Genomic DNA, 16,147 nt, shown 5'->3' with positions numbered 1-16,147 from the left:
GAAAGTGAAGTTGCTCAGTTGTGTCTGACTCTTAGTGATCCCATGGACTGCAGCCCACCTGGCTCCTCCATCCATGGGATTTTCCAGGCAAGAGTACTGGAGTGGGGTGCCATTGCCTTCTCCAGGGGATCTTCCTGACCCAGGGATGGAACCCAGATCTCCTGCATTGTAAGCGGATGCTTTACCGTCTGAGCCACAAGGGAAGCCCCATGTTAGGATGGCTACTATCAAAAAGGCAGCAGATACCAAGTGTCTTGGAAGATACGGAGAAAAGGGAACACTAATGCACTGATGGTGGGAATATAAATTGGGCTGGAAAACACTATAGAGGTTCCTCAAAAAATAAAAATAGAAATATTATATGATCCAGTAAATCCCATTTCTGGGTATACATCCAAAGGAAACAAAATTTGTGTTTTGAAGAGAGATTTGTACCCCTATGTTTATTGTAGCATTATTCACAGTAGCCAAAAATGTGGAAATAATCCTTCTGTTGACAAATTAATAGGTAAGTAAAATGTGGCATATGTTCAGCTATAACAAAAAGGGAAATTCTGCCATTTGGGCCAACATGGATTAACCTAGACTGCATTATGCTGAATGAAAAAGTCAGAGAGAGAAAAACAAATACTCCATAATCTTATTTATAAGTGGAAACTGGAAAAAAACACACAAACACAACTGAACTCATAGCAGCAGAGAGTAGATTGGTAGTTGTCAGGCACAGGGGTTGGGGGAAATTGAGAGATGTGTATTCAGGGATGCAAATTTCCAGTTATAAGTTTTGAAACTCTAATTGATAGCTTGTTGTGTATACTAACAATTCTGTACTGTAAAGCTGAAATTTGAAAGTAGATCTTAAATGCCCTCATCTCTCTTTTCCTGTCTCTCCCTCCCTCTCTCACACACACAATGACAACTATGTGAGGTGATGGATGTGTTAACAACCTTCATTGTTGTAGTTCATTTCGCAAAGTACACATACATCAAATTGTCACACTATGTAACTTAAATGTATGCAATGCCATATGTCATTTATACCTCAATAAAACTGGGGGAGACAAAATCACAAAAATCTCAAGCAAAAAGAAATCACTTATGAGCAGTTGGGAGAATAGATAGAGAATGTGGGATGGCAGAGGCACCATTTATGGAAATCATTCACCATTTATGAAGAAAAGTTGAGCTATGATAGAGGCAGTTTGGATAGAAAAAAATTAATGGATTTGAGATGTTTTTAGGATGAAAATGTAAAAGAATCCAGTGCTGTATTAAATGTTTCAAGGGAGTTGAAGGTGTCAAGAATCATTTGTAAGTTTTAAGTTACTGCACCACGTGTGTGGAAGTAATCTTTGCTAGGTTAGGAAGCATTAATAAAGACCAGGTTTGAGTGTGGAAGGGAATAAATACACTTAGACCTGTTGATTTTGTAGACATCAAATTATTTTGGATTATTTCATAATATCTTTGAATTAGAATTATCTTAGAGATGTTAAGAAGGCAGTTTAATGTATTGCCCTGTATCTAAGAAGATAGCTTATATGTGGAGACATAATTTGGGAGTCATCTAATTGCCCATTGATGGTATGTTTATTAGTGTGCCTAGGAGTACCTAGCGAGAGAGAAAGCATATATATTCTTGAAGTACTCCTTCACAAAGGACCTAATAGAGAACAACGAGTTTGTAAAGAAGAAATAGCCATAGAAATAGAAAACTTAAGAGATATTATAGAAGCTAATGGAAGAGAAGGTATTCAGAAGAGGGGTGCATCATTGGATTTTATTGTAGCAGAAAAGTCAAGAAAAGGGATTTACTATATCATTTTAGAGACAGAAGAGCCATTATTGCTCTTTGTAATATCTATTTATATTGAATGAGGGGAAACCAGATGGGGTGCAAGGGAAAAAAACTGGAAACTCAGGAAATTTTCAGGGTTCATTAATTGTTTGAAACTAGATCTCTCTTCCATGGAATTGTGTCCTTCTATACATTCTTACATTGTGTGCATGCATGTATGCTAAGTTGCTTCAGTCATGTCCGACTCTGTGCACCCCTATGGACTGTAGCCCATCAGGCTCCTCTGTCCATGGGACTCTCCAGGCAAGAATACTGGAGTGGGTTGCCATGCCCTCCTCCAGGGAATCTTCCTGACCCAGAGATCGAACCCACATCACTTATGTCTCCTGCATTGGCAGGTGGGCTTCCCTGTTGGCTCAGACTGTAAAGAATCCACCTGCAATGTGGGAGACCTGGGTTTGATCCCTGGGTTGGGAACATCCCCTGGAGAAGTGAATGGCTACCCACTCCAGTATTCTTGCCTGGAGGATTCCGTGGATAGAGGAGCCTGGCAGGCTAACAACCCATGGGGTCACAAAGAGTTGGATACGACTGAACCACTAAAGCACAGCACACCACAGCACCACCTTGGAAGCCCTTCACATATATCTACAGTTCACATAATGTAAATCGCTGTTTTGGCTTAAGGCTTCCCTGGTGACTCAGACGGTAAATAATCTTCCTGCAATGTGGGAGACCTAGGTTCAATCCCTGGGTTGGGAAGATCCCCTGGAGGACGGCGTGGCAACCCACTCCAGTATTTTTGCCTGGAGAATCCCCATGGTCAGAGGAGCCTGGCAAGCTATAGTCTGTGGGATCAGAAAGACTTGGACATGACTCAGCAACTAAGCATAGCACATTTTGTTGTTGTTCTGGGACTGTTTTCTACAGTCAAATAAATGAATGTTTTATGTAGGAAATCCCCAGCATCATCTAGCTGCTGGGTTTATGTTGTATCAGTAATTTTGGATTTTCCCCATATTTTGACAAATACCATTTGTAGGCACTCACCTAATGTGTGACTTTGGATGTTAGGCATACTTAAAGGGAATACCTTCACAATCTAGCTTAAATTCAGTCCTGGATGAAGCAAGTGCCTATGAAACATGGCTATCATTTATTATCCCAGTATCAATTGCAAGATTTTCTTAGTTATTCTTTCTGGCTCTTTAATATAAATTATGAAGTTATAGGTGACCCTGTAAAATCATGAACTATGAAGTAAAAGCAGGAGCTTGCTTCACTTTGGATATTATTAATTCAAAACACAATTAGATTCTAACAGTCTTAATTCTAATTATTTTGTGTCTGTCCAGTCTTATAAATTGCCTGTATTTGTTCTCAAGTCTCTCAGGCTTATCTGCTATTATTTCTCAGAAACATTAACAAGTTTTTATGATGATTACAATATGATGTTCAGTCTAGATGAAAATGTATTATAGAATTGGCAAAAAGTCAGAAGGAGCTTCATTCCGGTATGATGTTTATGTGCTCCCATTACCGGTGCTGCTGTTATAAATTTGACATTAAAGGAGACCTCTTAATCTGTACATCATCAGACCTGAAGATCACCTTTAAAGAGGAAATGTTTGAAAACTAAATTTTAGTTTTGCTAGTTGGAGAAAAACCCTCAATAAAGCTTTCCACCACCATTCCTTTACATCTGGTTGAGCTTATTTATGAATTTTAGCTCACTCATCCATTACTCCAGGAAGCTTTTACTGAGCTCTTTGGCTGGCGTAGATGCCTTTTTTTTTGGTGGCTTAGCATCTTGATCATATCTGTTATAGAACTTTTCATATTGAAACCTTATCATTATCTGTCTTTCCCACTGAGCGTTCTTGGAAAGAATGGACCTTTCTGATCCATTTTTGTAACTCCAGTGTGTAGCAGGCTGCGGTCACATAATAGGAGCTTAATTGAATCATATTTAAGCATAGAATAGTCATAATACTATTTAGGATTTTCTAGAGGATCATTTCATTATGCAAAAATCTTGAAATGGAAATTTTCAGTTCTGTAAATAAGCGGCAGAAAGAAGAGTGTACATGCTCCCATCCTCACAGTCTCAATTGCTCCTTTTACTGACTTCTCTCTGCCAGTGCAGCATATTTATTTGAAACTTTTGATAATAGAAATAAAATGTTATAGATGGAAAAAGCTTGAGAGAATCTAGTCCATGGATCCCTGTCATTTAATGACTGCATTGCTGTGTTTCCACTCCCTTTCCAATGGACTTGCATTTGGATCAGCTTTTTCTCTCAGTATAGTGGAGATATTTTTTGGTTTTGGTTTTGTTTGTTTGTTGTTTTGGTTTGCCCTTGCCCATTCAGTATGCCTTCCACCTTCTTCTGGTAGCAGTAACCCATTGCTTATTCAGTGTCCTGATCTAAGGGAGGGCAAAGGATTCATACTGTTTCTATACTTTGATCTTTGTGCCTCTTTTGTAACTAGCTTACATTACATGGAGAAGGAAATGGCAATCCACTCCAGTATTCATGCCTGGAAAATCTCATGGACCGAGGAGCCTGGTGGGCTGCAGTCCATGGGGTCACAAAGAGTCAGACACGACTGAGCAACTTCACTTATATTAGAAAAATACATACATGTGTTTGATTTTCCCTCAGTTAGAATGTGAATTCAGGAAAGGAGTAGTTTAATCTCTGTATTTACTCTACTCTGTCTTCCTATTTCTACCCATGTTTTTCCTCAACATTTATTTATAGTACTAAGTCATGAATGACCAATCACCAAAAGCTGACTATAAGCATTAATTATCAATTTAAAGTGATGTCTGGGTCTTTCAGATCTTATGGTTTCGATTCAATGAATGTGATAAAATACATAGTCTATATAAGAAGCCCCACAGATCCTCATCAGCTAGGTTCTAAGCTATATATAAATTGTGAAAGTGAAAGTCACTCAGTCCTGTCTGACTCTTTGCGACCCATGGACTATAGAGTTCATGGAATTCTCCAGGCCAGAATTCTGGAGTGGGTAATCTTTCCCTTCTCCAGGGGATCTTCTCAACCCAGGAATCGAACCCAGGTCTCCCGCATTGCAGGCAGACTCTTTGCTAGCTTAGCCACAAGGGAAGCCCACATAAATTATATGTATAATCAAATTATGGCCTATTTGCATATTAATCTTACTTTTCAAGTTAACAAATGTTCAAAATAATTTAAATTATGCCAGGTTAGTTTAAGAATGCCCATTTAGTCTGTGAAATGTTAGACTCCGTTAGATTAAAGAAAAAGAATGTGAAAGTAACCTCTTTGAAACCAGAATTCTAATTGGAAACCTTAAGATTTCAAAACAAGAATCTGTGTTCTGAATTTCTGTTGCATGTGCTTGGATGGGTAACCTCCCTCAGACTTGCTTTCTTCTTTAGCCTCTTTCCCTCAAGGATTTAAAAGAAAAACTAAAACGAAATATCAGTTCACTAAAGCAGGCACCCTGCCCCAAGGTTTGGCAAAATGCATCCTGTCTTACTGTGTCTATTTACTAAAGTCAGCCCCTCTGGCCAAAGTCTTTCTTACTTCCAAATAATGAATTCTAAATGGAAAGGAAAAAAGAGTAGAATACCAGCATCTTGTTAAAAGTTTCCAAAATTTTATGAAAGCAAAAATAAAAAAATAAATTGTTCTGAAAGAACTGGTAAAAAACAACTTGCAAAGTGATCACAGTTACTACTTGAGGGCTGTGAAGTGCTCATCTCATCAAATGATATTTCTCTGCAAATGCTCCATAAGTTGCCCAGGTGATGGCAATAACAAAAGTCTTATTCTGAAAGGTTTTATTTGCAGATATATTTTGAACAGAGTTTAGCAGGACAGAGATAGTCCAAGTAGGAAATAAAATCTGGATTTTTCAGAAACAAGGATGAAAGGATTATTCTGCAGCACTCAATATTCCAATCTAAATGTGGATTTGATCCGAATTAACTTCTGGAATAGACCATTACTGCCCTAATTTTTGACCAGTAGCTGAAAACAATTTTCATGAAAAGTAGAGACACTTTCAAAATTAAAATGTGGTTGATATCTAAAAGTTAAATATTAATATTTTAATTTTTCTCTACTTTTACGTGAATATGAATAAATACTTAAAGACAGGAATACCTTGCACGTTTTTATTTCAAGATTTAAATGAAAGTTTCACATTTTGCAAAGAGGGGTCATTGATGCAACTCTAATGGCCATTTAAGAATCATACAATCTTTCTGCTCATAGAGTGTTTAATGAATAAAAAGGTAGATAGGGAAAAACATACACACAAAATATTAAAACTGTAGAAGTCAGATTCACATAGTGAAGGCTAGAGTTAATTGCTGAGAGTGTTAAGATACCCCCAGGCTTACCACACACTCTATACTCCCTGAGTCATATGTTGCAAGTCCCCACAAGGAAGTGATTTAGTTTGCAAGATGCCTCCTGGAGCTATTAAACTATTTAAAATGAGTACAGTGATGTAACAGCATTGAGAACCAGAGACATCCTTTGGTGTTCGCCAAAGTGCGTTCTGGAAAACACTAATATGGAAATACGCTCCAGAGGAAGAAAGCGTGCTGGCTCAACTAAGTTTGGAAATCTCCACATGGCGTTCCTCTCAGAGAATCACTGTATGCGTTAGCACCATACAGGTTTGGGAAATACTTCAGTAAAAAAGAGTTCAACTTTATTACCTGCATATTTACCAAATTTAGATGACACTGAAGTCGTTTAAATAAATAACACTCACTAGCATCAAACAGATACTGAAATAGGCATATCTTTAGGGAAATGCTGATAGAAGGTTACTTTACTACTGAAATCAGTGTCAGGCAAGTTAAAAGATATATTATGTATTCCAGTCACTGGATTGGGATATTATTCTTTTAAAGTTTAGAAAATAAATTCTCACATTCCGGTTTCTATGTCAAGTTCTGAGAGTTCCATTGGCATGAGGTGGATGCTCATCTTTACATGCCATGGCAACCAAAAGAACTGTGGTCTGGTGCTGCAGAGCAAAGGACTGGATACAGAAATTTGAAGACTGCAGAAACAAGGGACTGGCATCTTTTAAGATCTTGATTGGGTGAACTGTCCAAGTTCTAATCATTCATCATTAGCATTTGCATTATTCCCTTGCAAACTCTTCCCCACACCAGAGTAATGTCTAAGGTGCAATGTTGACCCCATAACTCATGTTCCTAATGTCTCTCAATGGCTCATTTTCTAGATAAAATTTTCAAAGCTTCTGGATTTATTAAAACCACATTCTTTTTCTTTAAAAAGAAACCACTCTTTCCTTTCCAAGATTAAGTTGGATAAATGCTACACATTTCTCCAGATGTTTCAGTTTACTGAATCCATAGACTCTTTTAGCTGGACCTGACTCTACAACAACCTACAAGCCTTGGAATGCACTTAATATAAAATCTTTTGGGAGTAAGCACAGCAGCCTCCTTTCTGACATTAATACATTGCCTAAAATAACAAGGTCACTTATTTCCAATGTTTGAAATGGATCGTAATGTAAAAATAACATGGAACTTTGCTGGATCTACTAGAGTTTAAGGGCTTCCCTGGTGGCTCAGCAGTAAAGAATCTGCCTGCAGTGTGGCAGACTTAGATTTGATCCCCGGGTTGGGAAGATCCCCTGGAGGAGGAAATCGCAACCACTAAAGTTTAATAAAAAAACAAGATAAAGTCTAACAGAAAACAGTCATGCCATTGACTTGTAGTGTGGCGTGGAGAAGAGCCCCCAACCTCTGTGTAACAGTTTTGTTCTGTTATACGTAACTATCAGAAAGGGAGAAAATGAGGATAGTTGAGAGTGCTTTGTGACTAAAGAAAATATAATGGGCACTTCAGGAGAGAAGCACATTAATGTAATCAGTTACATGAAAGGAATTGCCTGAATGAACACTATGGTTATTCTGAGGATGGATAGAATTGAATCCTTTCAGCATTCTATATAAGATAGAAATAGTCTGCTCGCTTTGGCTGTGAGAAGTACCTGAGGGAGAATATATACGTTCTATCCCTTCACTCTTCAAGCACCATTTGCCATTTGAGGGCATTGGCTGGCAAGTTGTCCAGTCTGTCATTTCTCCCTCCTGGCACAATAATCCACCACTGTAATCTGCCTTTGTGTTTGTTCAGGTGACATCCATTTGTGTCACTTTTAGGCTTAATAAAGTGACATAATCCACACCCTTAAACAAGTGGCTGCACCATCCATCGATTGAGTAACTCAGGAGGCGATATCATTACATATGAAGTAGACTATTGTTCAACATTTCCATCAGGGGCACTGCTTCATGCAGGGTTCCCAGATCTCCTGTTAGAAAAAGGCTGAAGGCTTAATTGTGATGGGTGACACCACATCATGTACACTTAATCCCTCCTTGAGCAGCCTAATTTTCTGAGAAATACATAAATGAACAAAGACACTGCCGATTTGGTGCATTTTCATTTCAAGACGATTACCTTTTTACTGTTTCTTATTTTGCGTCAATGTTCTGAAGTCGTTGACGAAGAGTAGAAGAGTAGAAATAAAAGGTGGAAATAAAAGTGTTGCAGTTGAGTAATGGAGTCTAGGAGCCTTAGCTTTGAAAGCATATTATTCGTTATACAGCAGAACACCCGTGTTACTAGTGCTTTTAATGTTTTTAAATGCTACCAAATGTTTCGTTGACTAACCTATTCCCAGGGGTTCCGTATAACTCTTTCAGGTCACTCAGGTACTGCTTTCTAAATTACCGTGGTGGTGAATTCAATTACTGCTGTACTCTTTCAGTGGCCTAAAAGAATAAATGGTCTTCCTAAAATGTTTTTCTCTTTGGAAAGGTCTAGAGTGTTAGGGCTGAATAGGACCTTAGAGATGATCTGATTCAGTGTTCCATAAACTTGTCTGATGACAAGATTCTCCTGAGAACTTGTTTTCAAAAATATAGATTCTCAGGCTTCTTCCCTGGATACTCTGTTACAGTATATTTGACATGGGGCCCAGGAATCTACATTTTGTGATGAAGATTCCAAATAACTAAGGCGGGTTTGGGAAAAGCCAAATTAGTTCCACTTTTTAATTTTATGGATGAAGAAGCAGATGCCTAGATAGATTAAATGATTCATCTAAATTATACTGCACAGAATATTTTGAAAAATTGAGATTATTTCAGGAAAAAAGTTGTGATGGGCAACTTACATGCATCTCATAGTAGAAAATGTATTTTCTTAAAATTTAAGCCTTCTTTATTGAATAGAACAGTGCTATTTAGAAGATTGTGACAGTAGTGATGGAAGACACTTGACTGCATACGACAGTGGTTCTCAAGAATGATTTTGCCCCACAGGTGACATTTGGCAATGTCTGGAGATACACTTTGGTGTCACAGCTAAAGAAAAAGAGGTACTACTCGTATGTAGTGTATAGAGACAGAGATGCTACTAAACACACTGCCACACACAAGACATCCTCCTACAGCAAAGAATTACGTGGACCACAGTGTCAATAGTGTCCAAGTTGGGAAACCCTGGTATTAATTGCTTCTTGAGCATTATCTCCCTTTGAGATACTTAATAAGCCTATCTGGGCACATTTGAGAAGTAGGATACAGTTTCCAATTTTCTTCCTGAAATTAGATAGAAAGTCTTATACCAAAGTTAAGCAGGTTATTTATTGACCCATGTCAGGCTATTCTTAGGCTGGGTGAAATTCTTCTTTTTTTTTTTTTAATTTTAGGACGATACAGTAAAATCCTTTTAGGATTCTTCATCTTTCGTCTACTCAAATATCTAGACCTGTCATTCCTAGTACACCTCAATTATGTCTGCTTTGACCTTTCTGCATTCTGTATCTAGATCACCCAAATTCTAATTCCATGGGATCAGCTAAAAGCTACAGTGTCAATGTCTGCTGAGTTTTAACAGAAATTGAGACAGTTTGGGGCATAGTCTTAACCTAAAGGCTAAAGTGAATAGAATACAAATTTACTTAGAGTAACTTATTTTCAAGTCAGTATGATTTTTTCCCCTAATATGTCTCAATTTTATCTCCTCTCTGTCGTCAGTACTTAATTCAGATACTCATCATCTTTTTAGTAAACCATTGAAAGAAACACTTAACTAACCTCTTAACTTTTCTGCCACTTTTGCTGTTTTCTTACCATTTTTTCACCTAATCTAATTTGTAAAGTGCTTTTTCCTCCAGATTTTCCCCCACCTTAAAATTTTCCTGATTAAACCAATAGGTAGTTTCTCCCCATCAGTAGAATGTTTCTCAATTGTGGATTACATATGGAATCTTTATAAAGAGGAAAGAAATCATTTTATCTCAGCTGATATCTAAATTTGATTGTAATATCACATGTATTTATGTATAAACATAAAATCAAATTCTTCTTTATGTTTAACGTTTAACACAACTATGAAACCAAAACAAATTTTCAAATTAAAAATGAACCAAACTATTCAACAAATAAAATTCAAATTTGCAATATAACTCAGTAAGACAGTTAATATTGTCTTGAAACTAAAGCATTGCTTTCAGTGGCCTTGTGTTCGTTATTTTCAAGTGCCTGTGCTATATGGTAAGCTGTGGTGTGACTGTTCATCTAATTCTTTATTCTGTCCCTGAAATCAGTGCATTATTTAAATATAAAACCTGCCTCTATTCTTTTCATATTAGCCCAGGACAGATAAATGTACACTAGTGCAATTGAAATGCAAAACAAGGATAAACACAGGTACTAGAAATTGATACATCAGCCAGTTCTCATATTATTTTCTTATATTTATTTATATTGTATTATTATAAAGGGAAAAATCACAGAATTAAGAATTCTTGTAAATTACAGGAAAGGCTTTGTGTTTGAGCACTGTTTCCTCAACAATGGGAAAGACTGACCTATAGAATTGAGTCCAGATGCCACAGCAAGGCATGTAAAGTCTTCAGTATCCACTGCTGTTCTTTTTTCATCCCTCCAGGCTCATCCATGGTATTTGCTGTTTTAGTACTTATTACTTAGTGTTACAGAGCTCATCAGACTGCCTTGCTCCCATATTATTTCACCTCTCTGTGCTTTTGCTTGTGGTACTTGGTCTACATTTTTTTCCTACCAGTTTTGTTTTTTATGTTTCTTAATCATCGTTCAGATCAAGCCTAAATATCTTTTCCTCTAAAAGCATTTCTAGAACCCCAGGGTGAAATGTACCTCTCCTCTGTGGATTAAGGGTACCCAGTGACCTTCCCTAAACTGTCTCCTCCCTTGTGACAGTGCTCTGTCCATCACCTCCCTCTATCAGAGCTACAATAAGAGTAGGGATGGTGCCACTAGCCCAGGTCCTGTCATACCAGGAATCACTCCAGAAATATATGCATGCATGTATGTATGTATGTATAGTAAGCTGAAGTGACCCATTTTAAACTGAAGACCCATCTCTGGTAACCAGGCTAGCTTTTGTTTCTTTGTATGTATGTTTGTTTCCAATGCTCAGAATTGAATGTACTTTAGGAAAACATGGCATAGTTGAAAATGCACAGTATTTAAAATCAAAGGACTTGATTTCACATCTTGCCCTGTCATTTATTCTTGTGTGTAAGATGGAGATAATCACCATCTCACACTCTTTTTGCGGATGTGCAAAATTTTGGCATAATATTTGGCAAACAGGCATATATGCAATAAATGTTCGTTTCTTTCCTATGTTATTGCTTTACTTCTTTTTATGGGCTGTAGGTATTTAAAATTGTTATTGTTACCAGTGAAGTTTCAGATTTATATACCTCCTTATTACAGTTAGATTGAGGACCACTGTTAGTTACTTTTTCCTGCGCTGTGCTTCTGCTTTACTGTATAAAATAGATGGGACAATCCATCTTTCCTTTTCATCCTCACAGGATACCTCACTCCCTGTAACTATTTATATTTATTCAGAGCATATTTTTTTCTTTTATTGCCACACGCATGAGAGAACCTCTACTTTGTTCTTATTCCCTAGAAAAATCTGTCTTCTTCCTTCTCTTTGTAGTCCATTTTCATCAAAAAGCATCTACTTTGAGAAGCATTCTCTTTACCGGCATTGTGTTTTTGAATTTTCCTTTTTTATGCTTTCATACAGTTATGAGAATCTATAGCTTCAGTTCTTTGGGTAATAGACTTAAGGCTCTTAGATAACACAAAATTTATTGTAAAAGTAAGTCATGTGGAGTTCAGCAAGATGGAAAATTTCTCTAATCAGTAGGTTCCCAGCTCTTACATGTGTTTTATAAACAAAAATAGATCAAAGGTAGATATGAAAGCAACTGATTCTGATTTAGCTGATGCTTACAAGGAAAAACAAAAAAAGAATGAAAAGGTGGCAGTTTTTTTATTATAGAATGAAATGACTGTAACTACATAAAGCTACAGAAAGCATTCCTAATATGAAATTCTTAATAATGGACACTTATTGGTACAAGAAAATTCAAACTAGATGGAAAAAAGTGTCACAGATCTGGTGATAGCCAGAGGATGAACTAAGCAGCAGAGGGATACAACCAAGTGTCACTAGAGACAAAGTATTTGAGTTTCAACTTAACATTGAGAGGATAGGAATAGTGAAACCAATTTGTCATAGAGCAGCAGGCATGAGTTGATGACCCACAGAAGATGCCTATTATCACGAATTATTCTCTGGTTCCGTGCCTTCTTAGAGACTGAAAGCTCTGTGGCGCAAGCGCTTTTGTATTGTATTAAGGCTGCACCTGTCATACTCTGATCCATTTCACCTTCAACCAACTCTCTGAACACCACTCAGACTAAAACTGCAGTGCTTTTTGGTGAAGAGAGTCATGACTAACAGAAAAAAAAAAAAAAAAAGCTATGAATACTTGAAACATCAGAGGAAATGCATTTGGTTCTGTTTTTACCCTGTTTGTCACAGTCACGAAGAGTACCACTTTACCATCTGGTAGGAAATAAAAGAGAACCTTAGGGTCTTGTTTTCTAAGTTGGGAATAAAATAATTTGAGTTGGAAAATCTCAGTGAACAGTTAAAAATTCACAAGTACTGACCTCAGGCCCTTTTGTATCCATGTTGCCTGCATTTGGGGTTCGGTTAACGTATGTCATTGCTAGAGACTGAGCACTGTTTGACAGCTTGCACAGAGAAGAGAAATTAATAGAAGGGACTCCTCCATGCATTTCTGCTTCTATATCTCTTTTCAGTGTAACTATCTGTTTGAAAAATTAGAATTATTAGGGCTATTATGGTCATGTACATCTGATTTCATGATTTGGGGTCTTGTTCTCAGTTGGTTTTAACTTCTTATGAGAATACCAATGTTCATTTATATTTCAGATTGACTCAAAAATGTTCTTTCTTAATTTTCATGTCAGCTACTGGGTATGCAAAATTACATTCTTTGTTCTTGAAGATTTTCAGATTACTGGAGGAGAATATAAAGATAATTCTTTAAGAGAATGACAAGACAAGCCATAGGCTGGAAGAAAATATTTGCAAAAGACATATATGATAAAAGACTGTAGGGTCATTGCAACAAATCTAACAAATGTGCTATGCTGGTGCAGGATGGTAAAGGCACAGGATTATATGGAGACTTTATACTTTCTATTCAATTTTTTGTGAATCTAAAACTAAAGAAATTAAGTTTGTTTTAAAAATGATTAAACCAATGCATCATGCCAGATGGTATGAAAGAAGGGTTGTAAGAAGTGTAGAAGCCCAGAGAAGAAGGGCTTATTCAGCCTAGAGGGGTTTCAAGAAGACTTCCTAGAACCAATGGCCTTTAGACCAGGATTTAAAGGTAAATAGAAGTTGCCCTGTAGGAAAGTGCAAGGCAAGAATTACAGGTAGAGGAGAAGAAATGAGGAGGTTTCGAAGGGAAGAAAGGAGCAAGAAAAAAAAGAGATATGACATACTTGTGAATGCCTTTTAATTCTGACTGAAATTAGAGTTTTACTGTAGACATAGGCAGGTCATTGGACTAGTGTGGCATGTTGGAAATCTAAGCCATTTTATCAGCTGGACATTTTTGTCTCAGTTTGCCATTGAAGAAATTAAGGCAAAAAGAACTATATGAACTGCCCAAGTTCATATAGCTGGTCAGTGGCAGAGCTAAGACTCAGATCCAGACATCATGAAAACTCAGCTGCCTGACCACATTGCAGGAGATGGTGTGGGTAAAACCTTCAAACTGGGAAGAACTAAATGTAGGTCAGATGTCATTGCCCATTTTTTGTTTTTGCAGGTTTCTTCACAAGGAAATAGACCAGCAGCTTCAATCAACTTCAGTTCTGTCATACCTTCATGATGTTTCCCTTGGTCAGAAATGCACTAAGTAGTCTCAGGATCCGAAGGATTCAACAAATTAGACAGAGTCACTCGAAACACTCACCAGATTTTCATGACAAATACGGTGATATCCTACTAGCCAGTGGAACCTCTTTCTGTCTTGTTACATGGGTATTTCTAGTCACACAGATTGGCATACAGTGGGGCCGTTCCCCTGTTGGCAGAGTCACCCCACAAGAGTGGAATGAAGAGTAGCCATCACAGTTACTGTAAAACAGAATTGTTTCAAGGTCAATTTGTTCTTTAAGCACTCTGCTGCTCATTAAACTATAGCATAATTGAAGAAATAAAATGCATGTGAAACTGTTGAAAAGTCATTGAAAATAGTCATTATTGTGCGTGAAAGCAAGGCAGTAGTGGTATGTATAGATTCCAGGGCATTATGAAGAATAAATATTTGAAAGAATTAATGAAACATGTACTTTTCTGGTTTAATAATTTACATATCATTCAGCAGATATACATACATAGGTACTTTACAGAGGGGCTTCCCAGGTGGCACTAGTGGTAAAGAATCTCCCTGCCAAATCCAGGAGCTGCAGGAGACTTGGGTTTCATCCCTGAGTCTGGAAGATCCCTGGAAGAAGAAACGGCAACCCACTCCCATATTCTTGCTGGAAGAATGTCATGGACAGAGAAGCCTGCTGGGCTATAGTCCATGGGGTTGCAAAAGAGTAGGACATGAATGAGCATCTGAGCACACACATACATTTTACAAATTTTACAAATTTTTGTCTGGCAAATCCTATTAAATCTTACTTTAAAACAATTCATAATTGACCATTTTTCCTTCCTCGATCTGAACCAACATACTTTCACTGGGATTATTATAAAAACTTCCTAGCCTGTCTCCTTTTCTTTACACTTGATTACCCCCAAGCCTGCCCCACACCCCCCAACCCAGTCACACACTATTTTAAGGACAACAGCAAGAATGATCATTTTAAAACATTAGTCTAGTTGGGCTTCCGTGGTGGCTCAGACAGTAAAGAATCTGTCTTCAGTGCAGGAGACCTGGGTTCAATCCCCGGGTCAAGAATCTCTCCTGGAGAAGGGCATGGCAACCTACTCCAATATTCTTGCCTGGAGAATCCCCATGGATGGCGGAGCCTGGCAGGCTGCAGACCATGGAGTCGCAAAGAGTCAGACATGACTGAGCGACAAAGCAGAACACAGTGATTTTACTCCTTTCTTCAAAACCCTGCAGCTCCCCCTTCCCTCCAGAGTACCTTCTCTCTTCCTGGAATGCATTTCCTCCAGACCCTGTATGACTCACTCCATCACACATTTTCTTGGTCTTGTTTGCATACTGTCTTTTCAGAGAAGGTCTCTAACTACACTTTCGAAAATTGCAAACCCTGCTTAGATCAAGCTTTGTTTATCCTGTCTACTTGCTTTATTTTTCTCTATAGGATTTTCATCATCTGACACATAGGATATATTTTATTATTTATTGTCTGTGTATTTTTTTTTTCATAACTTTATCCCTACAACAGGGCCTGATAAATTAGGTCTTCAGTAATTACTGGTTGAATTAATGAATTAATGACTGATTTGAGATAAATCACAGTTGTCCTTCTTAGTCTGAAAATAATACTTTTGTTTACCACGGTGGGTTTGCAGTGATTACTGGAGATTTTATTAGTATCTGTTGCTACTTTACAAAGTGCCTTAAAATTTAGTGATTTGAAACGACAAACATTTATTATCTCACAGTTGCTGTGGGTCAAGAATCTGGGTATGACCTAGCTGGATATCTCAGGTCCAGGACTTCTTCAAAGTATCAGACAGGGCTGCTGTTATTTTAAGACAAACTGAGGGAGGATCCATATCTAAATTCACTCACATGGCTGTTGACTGTCTGAGGGCCTGACTGGATTGTGGCTGGACACATCAGTTTCTTGTCATGTCGGTCTCATCATAGAGCTTATACTGTAACAGAATAAGAGAGGGTGTCCAGGACAGAAGC

General features: G+C 37.7%; 1 protein-coding gene across 1 annotated transcript in view; it reads left to right on the top strand.

Moving 5' to 3' along the window:
• LOC105002319 (cytochrome c oxidase subunit 7B2, mitochondrial) overlaps positions 1–14,491 on the top strand; it is a 135,232-nt gene extending 120,741 nt beyond the window's left edge. The window contains exon 3 of the mRNA XM_010858862.1: positions 14,075–14,491. Coding sequence (XP_010857164.1) covers positions 14,134–14,373 — 240 coding nt within the window. The 5' untranslated portion in view covers positions 14,075–14,133 and the 3' untranslated portion in view covers positions 14,374–14,491. The remainder of the gene's footprint in view (positions 1–14,074) is intronic.
• The last annotated feature ends 1,656 nt before the right edge of the window (positions 14,492–16,147 follow it).

The sequence above is a fragment of the Bison bison genome, unplaced genomic scaffold (genome assembly GCF_000754665.1).
Source record: "Bison bison bison isolate TAMUID 2011002044 unplaced genomic scaffold, Bison_UMD1.0 scf7180017864451, whole genome shotgun sequence".
Classification (NCBI taxonomy): domain Eukaryota; kingdom Metazoa; phylum Chordata; class Mammalia; order Artiodactyla; family Bovidae; genus Bison; species Bison bison.
The sequence above is the reverse complement of the archived record's forward strand: the minus strand, read 5'-3'. Positions and strand labels throughout refer to the sequence as shown.